Genomic DNA, 17271 nt, shown 5'->3' on the forward strand with positions numbered 1-17271 from the left:
TGAGCCACGAAAATGTTATTTGGTGTTACATGTTACAGATTATTAAATGGTATGTACTACAAATTGTTGATAATAATATTGGATGTTGCAAATATTCCTGGATATTACCCAGGGCAACATAGGACCCTAACCCACGTGGATGTAATGTGAAAGGGATGAACCTCACATATTGAGAATTGAATGTCAACTAAAGGTAAAGGAACTTGAGAAGTATGTTAAAGACAAGCTGTCAATGTAACGTTATGAACTGTTATATTGTTACTTCAGCCAAAGAATTTAAAGTTTATATTGATATTGAAAATATCAGTATCAAATATCCATATGTTGGGGTTAATAATTATTTGAACCTACATGTAAAAAACTGTGAAATATGCAATGATTAAATAGATGCAAAGGAAGACATGATATTTAGGTCGCAGGTAGTTATGCAGTCAACATTACTTGTCGTTATTAGGATTATAATGTGGAAAAATATACCTAGAATTATTATTAAGATATTTTACGTTAAAACGTCTAGGACATCAGAATCTGTTTAATGTGTACATAAATGCACAATTCTAAGATATTAATTAGTGTGAGTGTTTTGATGACTGCAAATTTGATCTATTTTGTTAAATGCAAGTGAACCCAACAAAAATGGAGAAAGATGGCGTATTTCGTTTGGCTAAAGAAATTTTGTTGTTATGTGTGAATGAGAATGAGACTAAAACCACTTAATGTGACTGAGCACCCAAAAGACTCAACTTCAAATTGCCTGAAAATAAATGGATGAAAAAGGAGGAAGGATGGAAGATATAATGGGTTTTCTAAGTTGAAAGATATCTGGATTAATAGAAACAATATGTGTTGTTTTGTACGATACCAAGTTATTGATTAAGAGGGAGGAGTGAAGTGAAAGGGGGAAGTTGGGTGACAAAGTATATTGTGATGTTGGACCATGAATGATGAACAGTTATTGATTAAGAGGGAGGAGTGAAGTGAAAGGGGGAAGTTGGGTGACAAAGTATATTGTGATGTTGGACCATGAATGATGAACAGTGTGTTCTGTTACAATTGTTATGATTGAAAAGTTGTCTGATCGATAAGCTATGAGAAACGTTCATAAAAGTTTTTAATATTACATTGACAGCTTGTCTGTGACATACTTCTAAAGTTCCTTTACCTTTAATTAACTCTCAATATGTGAGGTTCATCCCTTTCACATTACATCCACGTGGGTTAGAGTCCTATGTTACCCTGGGTAATATCCAGGAATATTTACAACATTATTATCAACAATATGTAGTGCCATTTAATAATCTGTAACATTTAAAGGGTTTTACCCATAACATTTTAGTCGCTCACGCGTGCATGCTATTATAAGTATGACCTCTGGCCATTTTTAATCTAAGTCAACTTTTTAAAACATTTTTCCTTAATTAATTAGGTTATACTTATTATTTTAGGGCTTTTAACACTGATCATGGATTTTTTAATCCGAAAACGTTTTGTTAATTTGATGTAACCCTTATTAGGATCTTTTAAATATACCTTTTACAAAGGATCCAGTATTTTTTTGATTTATCGAATACAGCCAGCTACAGGAATTTTATTTTCCTCATAGATTTTTTATTTTTAATGACTTTTATATAAAAAAATAACTTACCCAAGAAAATAAGCTTTTTTAGTCTCACAAAAATCGGATACACCAACATGAGGCAACATTTCCTTTTGTAAAATTTCTCTAGCATATTTCACACGCTTTTCTTTAGTTACTCCCGGCCTGGCACCTCTCGCTCCGATGAAATTCAAAGCAATATTCTGTTCCTGAATTACGAAAGCTTCATCTAACGAAGGTTTTACCATTTCCATCAATTCTGGATCGTCGAAATCGTAAATAATGTGTTCTAGAATATCTCTGTCTGCTACAAACCCTAAAGCTCTGAAAACTATCATTATAGGGATCTCTTGTTTGATGTATGGAAGAATAGCTATAATACGTTGACCAATAGCAGCTTTTTTGATGGCCTGGCCACCACGAGCCATCATATTTACCCACAGAGTTGATGTTGGCCGAGAGCTGTGCTCAAGACAAGATCTTATTTCAGATTTGTACGCATATTTTCCGTCTTTCATTGAAAATACATATACTGTGTTAGTTGCCATCTTCTCTTGAGCAATTAATACTTTTTCAGAACCGTTAATTATGAAATATCCGCCAGGATCTAAGGGACACTCGTTTAATTCTGTTAAATCACGATCTGTTAATCCACTGAGCAGACAGTATGTTGACCTCAACATAATGGGAATTTTACCTAAAATATAAATAATAAATTATATGCAGTGCGTCCATAAAGTAACGCATAAATTCATTATTTCATAAACCGGCAACTTTACGAAAAAATCCCGAAACAGATCGGTTTTTATTTTTAAATGACAATTTTTTGGAATATATATCATACTAATGACGTCATCCATCTGGGCTTGATGACGTAATTGACGATTTTTTTAAATGAGAACAGGGGTCATGTGATAGCTCATTTGAAAGGGTATTTAATTATCTATTCACTAATATAAACATTAACATAATTATTTATACAGGATGTTCAAAAAATTTTTTTAATTAAATTAATTGAGACAAAAAGAAGAATGTATGTAACTTATTTAATTCAAAATTCATTTTACTGTCGTCAGAAAACAGGAAAAACATATTTATTTGACAAATAAATATGGCTTTTCGCTTAAATTCAATGTTAGAGCTGTAGGTCTGGATCCCGCGTATGAAAAAAAAGTTGATTAATAGCAAGCTGAAAATTTGTTAATAGCTTAAGGGTGTCTAGTCGGATAAACTTTGATATATGGGAACACTGGAACAGGAGCAGTTTTAATTGTGGAACAGGTTAAAAATTTGGAACGGTCACACCACGAAAACGGCACATTTATTTTGTCCGACAGAACAGACTTAAACTCTTCGAACATAGATTAAACTCTCATGCAAAAATCAGACTGCTATTTATCACCAAATGGGCGTTTTAATGAGTGGAACATATAGAATATGTCAAATGACAGGAATTATGACAGGTGATAAATAGCAGTCTGATTTTTGCATGAGAGTTTAATCTATGTTCGGAGAGTTTAAGTCTGTTCTGTCGGACAAAATAAATGTGCCGTTTTCGTGGTGTGACCGTTCCAAATTTTTAACCTGTTCCACAATTAAAACTGCCCCTGTTCCAGTGTTCCCATATATCAAAGTTTATCCGACTAGACACCCTTAAGCTTTTAACAAATTTTCAGCTTGCTATTAATCAACTTTTTTTTCATACGCGGGATCCAGACCTACTGCCGCCCACCTGCCTCTTGGAAATTTGAACATTACGTTTAAGCGAAAAATTAACCTTTTTGTGCCAATTAATTTAATTTAAAAAAACATTTTTTGGACAACCTGTATAAATAATTATGTTAATGTTTATAGGAGTAAATAGAGAATTAAAAACCCTTTCAAATGAGCTATCATATGACCCCTATTCTCATTTAAAAAAATCATCGATTACGTCATCACGCCCAGATGGATGACGTCACTAGTATGATATAGGTACGCCAAAAAATCGTAATTTAAAAATAAAAATCTACCTGTTTCGGGATTTTTCCTTAAAGTCGCCGGTTTACGAAATACTGAATTTATGCGTTACTTTATGAACGCACTGTAGTTTATCTGTAAGTTACGACTTTAGTATCTTTTTATTTTTTTTCACATAGACAACCAACTTTAAGAAATTAAATAAACTAAATTTATTCGATATACAGACATACAGTGTCAGAACTCCAAGATATGAATAACCAATAACATTTAACATGGTAATGGTATTAACTATTATATTTCAAAGGGAATAGGGATCATATTTTATATCAGCAACAGCGCTACCAACAGCTGTTATGGAAACTTCAGAACAACCAGCCGGACAGTCTTTTTGTCGATGACTTAACTAATAAAATAAGGTGGATAGGTAGTGGCAGTTTAGAAAAAACATATAATAGACTTATACTAAAGCGGATATAAAACCAATCATTATATTGGTGTGGGACTCATACTGAACAAATACGTCAAATAATCGGTCATAGCTTTCGACTCAATAAGTCCAGAAATATGTAGAATCTGAATTCTTCAACTACAGTATCGTCAATATTCATGCTCCCACTGAAGATAAAGAAGACGAGGAGAAGGACCTACTTTATGGTGTCGTGTCGAACTTTTAAACTGGTCGACTATTTCAAATGCAGTTCAGATACACATAATGTATTAACTGCTATGTTCTGTTTTAATCGGAATAAACTTGGGTAATATGTGATGATCTTCTTAATAATAACAGGAAGAAAAGAAATAATAGATAAGTAAAATAAACTAGAAAATTACGACTTAGTGAGATAAAGAGAGAATTGTAGTCTAATCAAATAATCATAATTTGTGATTATGTAAACAAAATTAATATACAAAAAGGATACTATAGCAGTGAAACTTTTAAGATTTGTTTAAAATACACATTTCAACATGGGCGATAATTAAAATACATGGTATTTAATATAATGATTCTTAAATGTTAAACAGTGCACATATTCTAAACGTTCCTGTAGGGGATGGCGTCTATGCGCAGTATTATAGTCGGTGTATGAGAAAGTATTCGAAATAATGAAATAACAAATAATATAAAATGTGTTATTTTATTAGGTATTTTGATTACTTTCTCTCATACACCGACTCTAATACTGTACATAGGCGCCATCCCCCACCGGTACCTTTAGAATCTGTGTACTGTACTAGATTTTACATATAAAAAAAACTTTTTGCTAACTTGTTTTTACCTATAAAAGTTTTCTGATGTTGAGTTTCTATAGGATCCTCTCCTTCTTTCACAATTGTTTTTGTTATATCTACATAAAGAGGAGCAGAATAAGTCAAATTTCTTAATCTAGCTTCATTAGGCATCATAGGAGATGGGGCACCGTCTTTCTCCCAATGGGTAGGTTTTGAAAGATAGATCTGTTCAAACTTCAGCAAATATCGAGGTGGGGTTTCGATTTCCCCAGATGTATGCTGCGCTTCTGCTTGTAGATCTATCTGTGGGGAATCTTCAACGATCCTCTGTACAGACATTTGAATGAATTCATCAAAACTATCCAACTGCTGCCGTACCAAACCTTTTTCATCAAAGTAGGCATTAATAACAATCCAGCAGGCTTCCTGCCAGAGTTCTCCACTGATTTCTTCTGTATCTTCATCGTCAAATTGATCTAAACAAAATTAAATATGTTAGTTGCATAAATAAAACATCATGACAGTCCTTCATAAACCAAATTTTTGCCCATTTTTTAGCAATGTATTAAAAAACGAACCAAACTTTTATTTTGACTGTACTATAAATACTTTAATATAACTATAAAAGTTTGTTTGTTTGTGTGATTAGTGATGTAAGAAGAGAACATTCTCGACGAGAATTTTCTATATTTACAAAGTCCAAAATAAAAATAAAAACTAGATATGGGTCAAATGATTATAAAAAAACCATAAAATCCTTTATAAAAGGTATATTTGTTAAAACAGGCAGATTTGAAATAAATTTTTATAAGTAAATTATAATAGCACCTAAATTATATTTAATTAAAGCGAAGAATGAATTTGTTTCTTTTTATTTTCATAGTTTTTAATAATTATGAAGCTTATAATCAGTTGCATTTGATAAAATAATGAGCAAAATATTAGGAGTACTTTAATATATGACAAATTTCTCAATATTTACAATTATTTAATAACATTATCAGGAAGGAAGGAAGGAAGGATTTCAACTATAAAAAAAATTAAACAAGTGTTTATTTTTACTAATTCTAATGTATTTATTTTCTAAACAATGATTCTAAACAAAGTTTTAATTACGATTTTTCGGATGGTTCTAAGATATCTATTCCGGAATTTGAAGTTTTTCGGAAATCGAAATCTAAACAAATTATCGATTATAAATACTTGGTACTTTTGAAAAAACATTCTTCATAACTGTAAATTGTAGAAAGTTCAACTAAAACGATGTCAACAAAATATCAATTTAAAATACATTATCCATTATACAATTTTATTTTTTAAGCTGAATAATTACTTTTACTATGTTACCTAAAGCCTAATCCAATTATCGTTTTCCTTAATGTTTCCTTTGACCCTGGAAATTCCATTTGTTTGTTCTTTAGTTTTTGATAGATACCTTAAATAAATAGAAATCGTTAAAATATTTGGAAAGTAAATCTTCTTTTATACTTTAAGTAAATAAAATTGTAAAAGAATTGTATCTATCTACCATTTTTGTTAAAAATGCATCTATATCAGTGTGTTTACGAAAAAACTTTTATTTCGTTCTAAACGGGTACAAACAATTGTTTTATAATTTTACTTACTCTATTTTATTTACCATAACAAATATAGGTATCAATTTCCCATTAACTAATAGTTTTTTAACTTTTAAACTATTTACCATTAATTGTAGGGGATCTTTTCTCGATGGTGTATAAGTCGTATATAATATTTTTGATGGTTTTCACTTGTCCACTGCTCAATTCAATTTTTTTGGAACGACAACGTTTTCTTTTTGGACTTTTAAAAGATAAACTAGTCGCTCCATTTTTATTTACATCTCTACATCCTTTTCTTATTTTGGTTAAGGTGTTTTTGCTTATACCCGTCGCTGCTAGAATCCTATCCCTACAATTACCAATGTTAAATGTTACTAAACGAAAATATTGCGAAAAAAATTGCAAATGATTGGCGTGAAAGAAGAAACAGTGCCTAAAAACTTGTGTATTTGATCAGAGCATCCTTCCTGTTAGGATGTATGGCTCATAAACATGGACATTAACAAAGGCCAACATAAACAAAATAGAAAGGACTCACAGAAAATATCTATTGTATTAATTCATGTTTTATTCCATGTTGGGAATAACACTTCAAGACAGAAAACCAAACAAATGGATAAGAGAGAAAACAAACGTAAAAAATGTAACTGAGCATATTCAGGGTTAAAGTGGAGATTTACAGGCCACAATGCGAGACAGGAAGATAAAAGATGGAATGCTGAAATACAAAACAGGAGACCGTGGACGCAGCTGCAGGAACTCACTGGAAAAGCGCAGCCAAGGACAGACAGATATGGAAAGATTTGGGGAAAGCCTATGTCCAAAGGTGGATAGAAATGGGCTAAAGAAGAAGAAGAATCTGATGAAACTTCATAAATACAATTATAATAAGAAAATAAGAATAATAGTAACTTTAATATCAAGAAAATAAAATGTTATTAACAATACTTACGTCAATTTACTTAAAGGTATTAACAGGTTTTCGGTTGTTTTGAAATGTGCTGCCTCTTGTTCCATAAATGTAGTAACATTATAAATGATTGCCTTTGCTTGGCTATTCAATCCCAGCCCTTTGATTCCTATCTTTTTATGAGGCATATTGTTAAATAATTAATGACTTAACTTAACACACTAGAGATACACTAAATGTCTTAATAAGACACTAATTACTACTACTAATATACCAAACACTAAGCTAAAAACTATTAATAAAATATCCAACACGATCAAACCAATAAGTTAAACACTTTCTGCGATACGTAATGCACTTCTAACTACGACACTGGCGATCAGCAAACTGGCCGTTTCCATGGTAACGCTAGTAAACAAGAACCACTGCGCATCATCGAGTTTTGAATCATATTCCCAAACTTATGTTTGTCCGAGTCTACATCAAGAACATAACTAGTTTTCAATCGGTTGACCGATCATCATCAGTGTTTGCTCAGAATCCAACATGCTAACCACCAAAGTTGGATTCTGAGCAAACACTTATGATGATCGGTCAACCGATTGAAAACTAGTTATGTTCTTGATGTAGCCGTGTATAGGGATTTTAACAAATATACCTTTTATAAAGGATTTTATGGTTTTTTGTAATAAATGGTATTCAGCTAACTACAGGAAATTTTTTCCTCTTGAATTTTTTTAAATTATTATAATTTAAAAAATAAGTATACAGTAGAACCCCGATTATCCGTGCTCCTCGGGACCGGACGTTGGCACGGATAATTGAAATGCACGGATAATCAAACATTTATTTCTCATATATAATACATATGTACGTATATACATACATATGTATATATACAGGATTTCATTGATAATTGTCCATATCGTAACTGGAGAAACCTTAGCACAAAATACGAAGATTTAACCTAAAATACTTAAATAAAATGTGGTTCCTTACTGAGTTACAGGGTGTTTTATCTAAAAATTTAAAAATAATTTTTGCTCAGCATTTTGAAACTATTCGACGTATCCTTTTCATACTTGGCAGGAAGTATAGGTACTGTGAACGGTATAGGTACTGTGAAAGTGAACGGTTGACCCTTTCCAAATTCTATGCCACTGGCGGAATTGCTATTTTAGTTCAATTTTTGGATTCTCCAATACTTTCTATGAAACTAATATACTCTTCATTCGTAACGATAAAGTCATCAGTTTTCGAGATCTTTGATGTTAAAAATGAAACGACACGGTTATTTTGGTTAATATATTGTGTCGCTTCATTTTTAATTTCAAATATCTCGAAAACTAATAATTTTATCGTTACGAATGAAGAGCATATTATTTACATAAAAAGTATTGAAAAATCAAAAAATTACACTAAAATAGCAATTTCATCAGTGGCGTAGAATTTGGGAAGGGTCAACCAGCCACTATCCCCTGTCGTACGCCTCTGCTAGAAGCTAGAAACGTTTATTTATCTTAATTTAGTAGGGTGTACAGTACCTACACTTTCTGCCAAGTATGATAAGGATACGCCAAATAGTTTTAAAGTACTGGGTAAAAATAATTTTTAAATTTTAATCATATGAATCATACCATAAATTAATCAAAATAACTGTGCCGTTTCATATTTAACTTCTCGAAAACTAATGACTTTATCGTTACCAATGAGAAGTATATTATTTACGTAGAAAGTATTGGAGAATCTAAAAATGGCACTAAAATAGTAATTCCTCCAGTTGCGTAGAATTTGAGAAGGGTCAACCATTTACTATCCCCTGCCGTACGCCTCTGTTAGTAGCTAGAAACCGAAACAGTCTAGTTCTTATACAATTGAGTCCCTGAATCTTTACCCGTGCGTCGTCATTTAAAGCATACGAAATAAGTCGATGATAAGTCGGAAACTGAAATTTACTAAACGCAATAGCAAGTGACAGTAAGTGACTTGCTGTTGCGTTTAGTAAATTTCAATTTCTGACTTATCATCGACTTATTTCGTATGCTTTAAATGATGATGCATGGGTAAAGATTCAGGAACTCAATTGTATATCTACACACGCCCAAACTTATATGGAATCACCATGTATTTCAAAGCAATATGTATTTCTTTTGAAAAAAATTTTTATTGTTGCAAGGAATAAGGGTTTTTATATAAACATATAAACAAATTGATAAGACAATCAGATAGTACAGCTCGGTACGGTATAGGTTATTTGCTTGAGTTGCAAATTGAACGAAAATAAATAAACTAACTTTTACATCCAAAAACGAAAATATGTCTCATGTGGGGTTATAGAACTTACAGTCGGAAAAATGAAAGAATACCCATGAACGAACATATAAAACACCCTGTATTTTCCTGTCACCGTGTCACAAAGAAAATTTTCCAGTGCAAGTAAATGTAACAATAATTATTACATGTACTTGCACTGGCCAATTTTTTGTGTGACACAGTGACAGGAAAATACAGCGTGTTTTATATGTTTGTTCATGGGTATTCTTTCGTTTTTCCGACTGTACAGGGGGGAAAGATTATTGGTCTTGTGGAGAAAGTAATGTTCTTAGATGGACATAGCTGCAGAGCTAGGAATAATACAGGGCGTTCTGTCCAGAACCTATGCTAGGTAACAGGAACTAGGAAGCTCAAAAATAAAGCAAGGGAAAGTCGCCAAAAGGTAATAACAGCTCACCATGATCGTTTAATTGTCCAATCAGCTGGAAGACACCTACCCATTTCTCACCTTCAGCAACAAAGTCAACTTTTGGAAGCTACAGGTGTAACTGTTTCAGTTGAAACGATAAGAAGAGTTCGTGTCAAGAAGTATAAAGCAGGAGACAGTTATGGGTTCTCGAGGTATCCAGGCAGCACAAGATTGGTCGCCTAAATTGGTGTCTTCATCACCAAAACTGAAACATTGGGAATATGGGAATTGATAAAATGTGCTATTTTCAGAAAAAGTTAGGATTTGTGTAAAATCAGATGACCCATGAAATCGTGTACTTAGAGGTTGAGGAAGACAAGCAAGAACGAAAACTGTCAGATCTGTTCACAAATATACAAGGGAAAGTGTATTGTTCTGGAGAGGAATTGTGATCAGTAAAAAAACTCCTATAATTTTCATCCAATAAACTTTAACTGCTCACAGATATGTTGATAACCTGTAGTTAGACTCTGGAGAGGTGAACGGGAGAAAATTTAATTTTCATGCATGATAATGGACCTTCACATACCATTAGAGTGACTAGAGACATCATTAAAGCAGAAGGTATCCCTTGTTTGGAGTGGCCTGCTTGCTCTCCCGAGCTTAACCCTATATAGAGTATTTGTGGGATATGTTTAAAAGGAAAATTAGAGCTCGCCGAGATAATCCACAAAACACTGCACAGCTAGTACAAGCTGCTCTTAAATAATGAAGCAACCTACCACAAAAAAAGTTGATAATTTGATTAGGAGCGTGTCCACACAAACAAGCTTGCATAAGGACTAGAGGTGATAACAATGACTACCAAAAAAAAACAATAATAAGTATAAAAATAAAATTAAAAATAAATAAAAACCATTTAAACATTATTCGTTTTACATTGAAATTTTTTATGCTATTGACTTTAAAACAAATACAGTAGACGCCCTCTTAACAGACCTCCCTTTAACCGACCGTCCCTACTCCTTTTTGGATGATACTATTTTTAGATTAGATTTTATTTCCGTTCGCACCGTACCGTATGACCACATGTATGTTAGCCACTAATGAGTTTAGTCGATCTTTCGCTGCCGTATTAGAGTCTAAACGTCATAGTTTTTGTGCAAGTTACAAACTTAACTATACATATGTACATACTGTTGTTATGTACATAGTGAACTTTTCGAAATAAGTGGAATTAAACAAAAACGTGTTGTAGTTTCGATGAAAGACAAGTTAAATGCTATAGAGCGGCTTGAAAAACATCATTCTATAAAATCGATTAGTGACGAATTCGGTGTAGGAGTGACAACTGTAAAAGACTGGCGCCGAAACAAGAAAACCATTCAAGATTATTGCACTCAAAGGTGTAGGAGTGACAACCGTAAAAGACTGGTGCCGAAACAAGAAAACCATTCAAGATTATTGCACTCAAATCGAGTCTGATGAAGTCCTCTTGACTAGGTGTGCGTTAAAGAAACCAATTAATGAACGTGTAGATGATGCATTATGGTTATGGTTTATGCAAGAGCATCATAAAGGTACGCCTATAAGTGGGCCGATTTGAAAAGAAAAGGCTGAGATACTACATGGTAAGTTTGAGAATGGAGAAAAATTTTATGCGAGCGATGGCTGGTTGGCACGCTGGAAAAAACGTCACGGTGTTCATTTTTTAAGTGTGTGCGGTGAAAGATTCTGCAGGAAACTCAACTGCAGCAGACGAATGGAAAAATAAATTACAAGAATTAATTAAAAAGGAAGAATTACTGCCCGAACAGGTCTACAATATGGATGAGACTGGACTAAACTTTAAGCGATTGCCTGTAAAAACATTTGCTGCCAGTAATGAGAAATAAGCTGCTGGATTCAAAATGAACAAAGAGAGAATTACTATTCCTGTTTGTTGTAATGCCTCTGGAACTCATAAGGTCCCCCTGCTCGTAATCTGAAAGGCTAAGAAACCTCGAGCATTCAAAAACGTTAACGTTTCTTCACTCCCAGTATGCTATAAAAATCAAAGATCGGCCTGGAAGGACATGTACGTGTTTAAAGATTGGTTTATCAATGAATTTTGTCCTAGTGTAGCAAATATTTAACAAGCTTAAAGTTACCAGTCAAGGCTATTTTGGTGTTGGATAATGCACCAACACATCCTCAAAACATTCAGAGTGCAAAGGAGCCTGGAATAAAATGTATTTTTCTTCCACCAAATGTAACAAGTATCATCCAACCGATGGATCAAGGAGTGATTGAATGTCTATAGAAAAAAACTACTTTCAGAAATCTTAGCTAAAATGGAGTTAGATAGCAAAGGCCTAATCGATGCTTTGATAGACATAAACATTAAAGACGTTATTTTGATGGCGTCTAAAGCTTTTAATGAAATACAAAGTTCAACATTCGTAAAATCTTGGAGAAAAGCATGGTCTAACATAGAAAAAGTGATTGAATCCAGTTCTAATCCTGGTGAAACCCCTTTGGAAGAGCCAGATGATATTGCATCTTTGATGAATGACTTGCAAAAACTGTCAGACTCGAATGATATTCAACTGCAGGATTGTCAAGAATGGATTGTTGGAGCTGATGATGACTTGACCAATAAAAATTTGACAGATGAAGAAATCGTACAGGCTGTTATGCACAAAGATCAAGCAGACGCAGAGGTTGAAGATGAAGAAGGCAATACTGTTAGTCATGCTGATGCGAGAAATGCTCTACAACTGGCTTCACTGTACATTGAGCAACAAAATATGTCAACAGCGGCAGATGTAATGTTCATTAAAAAGTGGCGTGACTACGCATTCAAGAAAACAATGGAACATAAAAAACAAAAGAAAATCACAGACTTTTCTAGTATGTACATTTTACATTCATATTCATTTACATTCATACATACACATGTATGTACTTACATACATATTATGTACATTTCATATAAGTTTCATAATTTGTCATGTGAGTGATTTTGTTAATTACATATATGTATGTACATACTACTTTTTTGTTTATAGATAATAAAATATATATTTATATTTTTAATAGAGTTACATATGTAATGTCTTTCTGAGGGTGGTTTTAAAGATTTTCGGTTTAACCGACTTTTTGATTATCAGACCTATGGCCAGGTCCCATCATGGTCGGTTAAGAGGGCGTGCACTGCAGTTTCAATTTGTTTGTTAAATACTTTATTGTTTTGTATTTGTTATTAAATTGCTTTAAAATAAATATTGTTTGACTTTGTGTGTTAGTTTTTTTAAATTCGCGCGAAATAATAAGAAATATCAGATTTGATGATTCCATATAACTTTGGGTGTGTGTATTATAGATGCTGAATTGTCTCAATTTATGGATCTCCAAAATTTTGGTATATGGCTTATCTATCGTGGTATACTTTACTATAAACTGACTAAAAGTTGTACATTGAAAACTAGAGGCTCGGTAAAAACTTTACTTCAAGCAATTTTACTCATTATCTTCAAAACCTATAAGTATTAGGAATTCACATTTATCCAAATTTTATGGATAAAGTTGAGGGAACAGGTGCTGAAGGTAACACAATATGTTTCTAGTATCAGTATCACCTTATGTCTGATAAAAGAAATAAGCTGTAATTAATAAATAAAATGTATATTTAAGTATATAATATGCTAATGTATACTAGAAAAATATTACATACTTCAGAAGCTAATGATTATAATAAATGATCACATTTAGTCTCTTATACTTAAATATAGCCATTGCACTGTAAAAGTGAGTCCGCAATTAGTTCAATTACACATGAAAATTACAAATTATTTCATATTTATTTTGATTTGGTACCTATATGAAGACTGTTTCATTTGTGGTGTAATATTGAAATTGTTTATATGTAAAAATATTATTTGAAATTATTTTAACATAATATATACTAACCATCTTCTTGATCATACATCTTAGTATATTATGGTACTCAAAATTACAAAATAAATATAGAAGCACAACTCTATTTTCGTGCAGATGTTTGCCGATTTTGATTTTAGTTTTGACGCTAGCAAATTTTAGTTTTGACGCTTTGACATTTGACTTTGACAGTCCGGTTGACATGACATGACCAGTGACGTGGTGACGTGACTTATACATAGAGGTATATATTGACATAGAGGGAGTGTTATTCAAAGCGAAGTGACGACACTTGTTCCAACATGAACTTTTGGACGGTCCAGAAACCGTCACGAAACTACTTGTACCGTTTGTTGTGCGCATGTTCGTAATTGTATCGCCCAGTTATCGTCCCATGACGGTAATCATATATTTGTCATTTTTGTTGGTGACAGCTTGTGTGCTAGTCGATCAAAGGCTCAAAAACTTTAAAGAATTAAATCCTAGTGCGCAAGTCAGTCCAACCAGCACATTATGCATTTGCCCGATTACTGAAATGATCATCACGAAACCGTCACCGAAAGATCACAATTCTTGTTGGAACAGTGGGAAGGACGATCATATTTTTGTTGGAACGGATTTTGTTTACTGCGCAGAAGCGTTACCGTTTCGTGACGGTTCTCGGTCGTGTTGGAACAAACCTACCATCTTTTTTCTTTGGATTAGTGCGGTTTCACTCTTACGCATATTAAGCTGAGACAGTTGTCCTCCTCTTCCGTGCCTATACTCCCACCTAATGTCATCTTAGTTTCTCGGTACGATGTGTTAGAAAGAGATAGCGCAAACAAGTCGAAGAGATCTTGTCGTCAGGACGCCCATAATGAAGGCTCTCTCTATGCTAATATATAACTTTATGGACTTATATGCAGAGATATGTAAAGAAAATAGATCTGGCTAGTCATATGCTACTCAATGCATCGGGGTGTAACCATAGATATAACAGAATAGATTAGGCCAGTTCGAAAAATAGCGTAAACGCGGAACAGTTCGGGCATAGGCGTAACCAGGATGATCCTAAGGGGGGGTTACAACTACTGGAAAGGGGGGGGGTTACAACTACTGGAAGGTCTCTGAGGGGTATGGTGTTAAGCGTATAGAGCTAAAAGTCCATCCCAATGGGGGGGTTATAACCCCCAAAACCCCCCCTGGTTACGCCTATGAGTTCGGGTCGGTGGTCTATCTGTCTCTCTCTACCGGCGCTTAGCTTTCTCTCTCTAGTATATGATGGCCGCCGCCTGTGTGTCACTGTCGTTCCGTTATTCCCACCTCTTGGTAGATACGCTATACGCTCACACTCGCACGACAGACAAAGATAGCTAGACCACCGTACTTGATATCGGCGTTACACCCTGATGCATTGAGTGGCATATGACTAGCCTGATCTATTTTCTTTACATATCTCTGGGTGTAACGCCGATATCAAGTACGGTGGTTTAGCTATCTTTGTCTGTCGTGCGAGTGTGAGCGTATCTACCTAGAGGTGGGAGTAACGGAACGACAGTGACACACAGGCGGCGGCCATCATATGCTAGAGAGAGAAAGTTAAGCGCCGGTAGAGATGGATAGACCACCGACCAGAACTGCTCCGCGTTACGCTATTTTTCCGAGTTGGCCAAATCTATGAGTATAATGGGACTAGTACACGTTGGGCCAATCAGTTGGGCCAAGGAGTTGGGCCAACGTGTACAGGACCACTTGGCATGAGTTTGCGATTGGCGATCAGCGTTGGTCTACAAACCGACTTTTGTCGGTGTTTGGTGCACAAATCAAAGGATTTTTGGAACTTCCGCGATCTGCCAAACAGCTGTTTGGTTAAGATCTTTGCTTATATGACAGCATACACCTTAGACAAGGAAAGAGAGTCTCTTTCCTTGTCTAAGGCATACACCATTCCAAATCACGTGATATAATATGGCCGGCAGTGGGCAAAAATTTAATAATATAGGGTTTACATCCGTTTTTCTAAAGAATATCCTGTTTGGTTTTGTTTTTTATTGTTAATTCTGCACCGAAATTGTGATTGGCTCCGTGCGTCTCCCCTCTACTTACAGTCACGTGACACGCTGTCAGATTTTGTCAGGACGTTTTAACTATGGAGACCTGTAAGAAGGAGTGGAAACGCAATGCATCGTTTGTGGGCTAACTTTTCAACCTCTAATTCAACTTTCAGCAATCGCCGCTAGAGGCGCAAGTGTTCGAATAGGTGCTACAAATACATTAGCTCTTATGGACTTATTTAATATTTAACTCATTTTATTTTTGTTTTTAGCGTAATTAGACATTAATTTATTGGTGGATTGTAGCTGAATATGTTTTATGCCAAAAATAAATTATTTTAACCTTATAACATATCGACGTGTGGTAAAAAGTGTATTCTTTTTATACCATTGTAGATGGAGATGTGGCATCAAATTTAAATTTGTCATTACTTTAATATGTAGGACAGCTTATTTTGAAGCGGAAATATTTTGTCACATTATCTAACTGCCACATTTATATACCAATGGTATTTCAACTGCAAATTAATTTTTTAATATCTTTGTAACTGATATCAAAAAGTTTGTTAGTTGAAAAAATTGACTTAACTGTACGTAATTGTTTTTAAAAAGTTTAAAAAGTTATTTAAATAATTTGAAGTTTACTGATCAATTTTTTTTTAATTATTCTTTTTATCAAAATTTAAACTGCTTTTTCTTTTGAATACTATCATTTATCTATATTCTGAAAGCTTACCTATCAGATGTTTAAATTTAGTTAATAAAAATATATGTCTATAAACTACGCAGACGATAGTCTGACTTTTATAAAATTAATGTTAATTTTTGTGAAATATTTTGTCTCAAAAAATGCATTGTTTCGACAGAAAAACTTTCCAAGATCCTCCTACTATTATCACTATAATTTTCAGGTTAAAATAAAAACCAATAATAGGCACAAATTTTATTTACACCGAAGGAAATAACATACAAACGAATAGGTATAATCCATGAACGTTATAAATAACATAAAGACAAATATTTATAAAAAGTCTTTATTAACTTCATTAAGTTCTCTTTTGAATTTTTTATCGGAACGATAACTCGATATAAATCCCGGTACGAAGCAAGTTCTAAGCTTTCTTGGCACTCATATTTAAATAATATTAACCACCAAAACCAATAATCTTATATTAACTACGAATAATTAATTATTTTCGAAATTTTCACATTCACTCCAATGCAAAAGTAGCATCTATCTCTACGCCACCGCCGTCCTAGCGAGAAACCAAGCAAACAGGCAAAATCGTGTACAAAAATTTCAAGGTCGTCCTATCTCGATTCCTCTCCTCTGTGTAGGCACAGTTTTTTTGCTT

The 17271-nt window shown here is 33.6% G+C and overlaps 2 protein-coding genes across 2 annotated transcripts in view; both read right to left on the reverse strand.

Annotated features, from left to right (window-relative positions):
* The window catches only part of LOC126890024 (DNA-directed RNA polymerase II subunit RPB2), a 71999-nt gene extending 57935 nt beyond the window's left edge, over positions 1 to 14064 (reverse strand). Inside the window, exons 1-3 of the mRNA XM_050658831.1 lie at positions 13914 to 14064; positions 4837 to 5265; positions 1646 to 2294 (exon numbers count right to left, since the gene is read on the reverse strand). Of these exons, the coding sequence (XP_050514788.1) occupies positions 1646 to 2294; positions 4837 to 5265; positions 13914 to 13932 (1097 nt within the window). The 5' untranslated portion in view covers positions 13933 to 14064. The remainder of the gene's footprint in view (positions 1 to 1645; positions 2295 to 4836; positions 5266 to 13913) is intronic.
* Positions 6082 to 7755, reverse strand: LOC126890025 (uncharacterized). Its single transcript, XM_050658832.1, has 3 exons — positions 7322 to 7755; positions 6492 to 6718; positions 6082 to 6224 (listed from the first exon to the last, which is right to left on the reverse strand). The coding sequence occupies exons 1-3, from the start codon at positions 7465 to 7467 to the stop codon at positions 6133 to 6135; spliced, it is 465 nt and encodes a 154-aa protein (XP_050514789.1). The 5' UTR covers positions 7468 to 7755; the 3' UTR covers positions 6082 to 6132.
* Positions 14065 to 17271: the final 3207 nt, after the last annotated feature.

Source organism: Diabrotica virgifera, chromosome 8 (genome assembly GCF_917563875.1).
Source record: "Diabrotica virgifera virgifera chromosome 8, PGI_DIABVI_V3a".
In the NCBI taxonomy this organism is placed as follows: domain Eukaryota; kingdom Metazoa; phylum Arthropoda; class Insecta; order Coleoptera; family Chrysomelidae; genus Diabrotica; species Diabrotica virgifera.

Coding starts and splice junctions, on each gene's coding strand:
- LOC126890025 (XM_050658832.1), bottom strand. CDS start 7,467: ATGCCTCATAAAAAGATAGGAATCAAAGGGCTGGGATTGAATAGCCAA. Junction 6,719..7,321: donor ATACCTTTAAGTAAATTGAC/GTAAGTATTGTT, acceptor TGGTAATTGTAG/GGATAGGATTCTAGCAGCGA. Junction 6,225..6,491: donor AAGATCCCCTACAATTAATG/GTAAATAGTTTA, acceptor TATTTATTTAAG/GTATCTATCAAAAACTAAAG.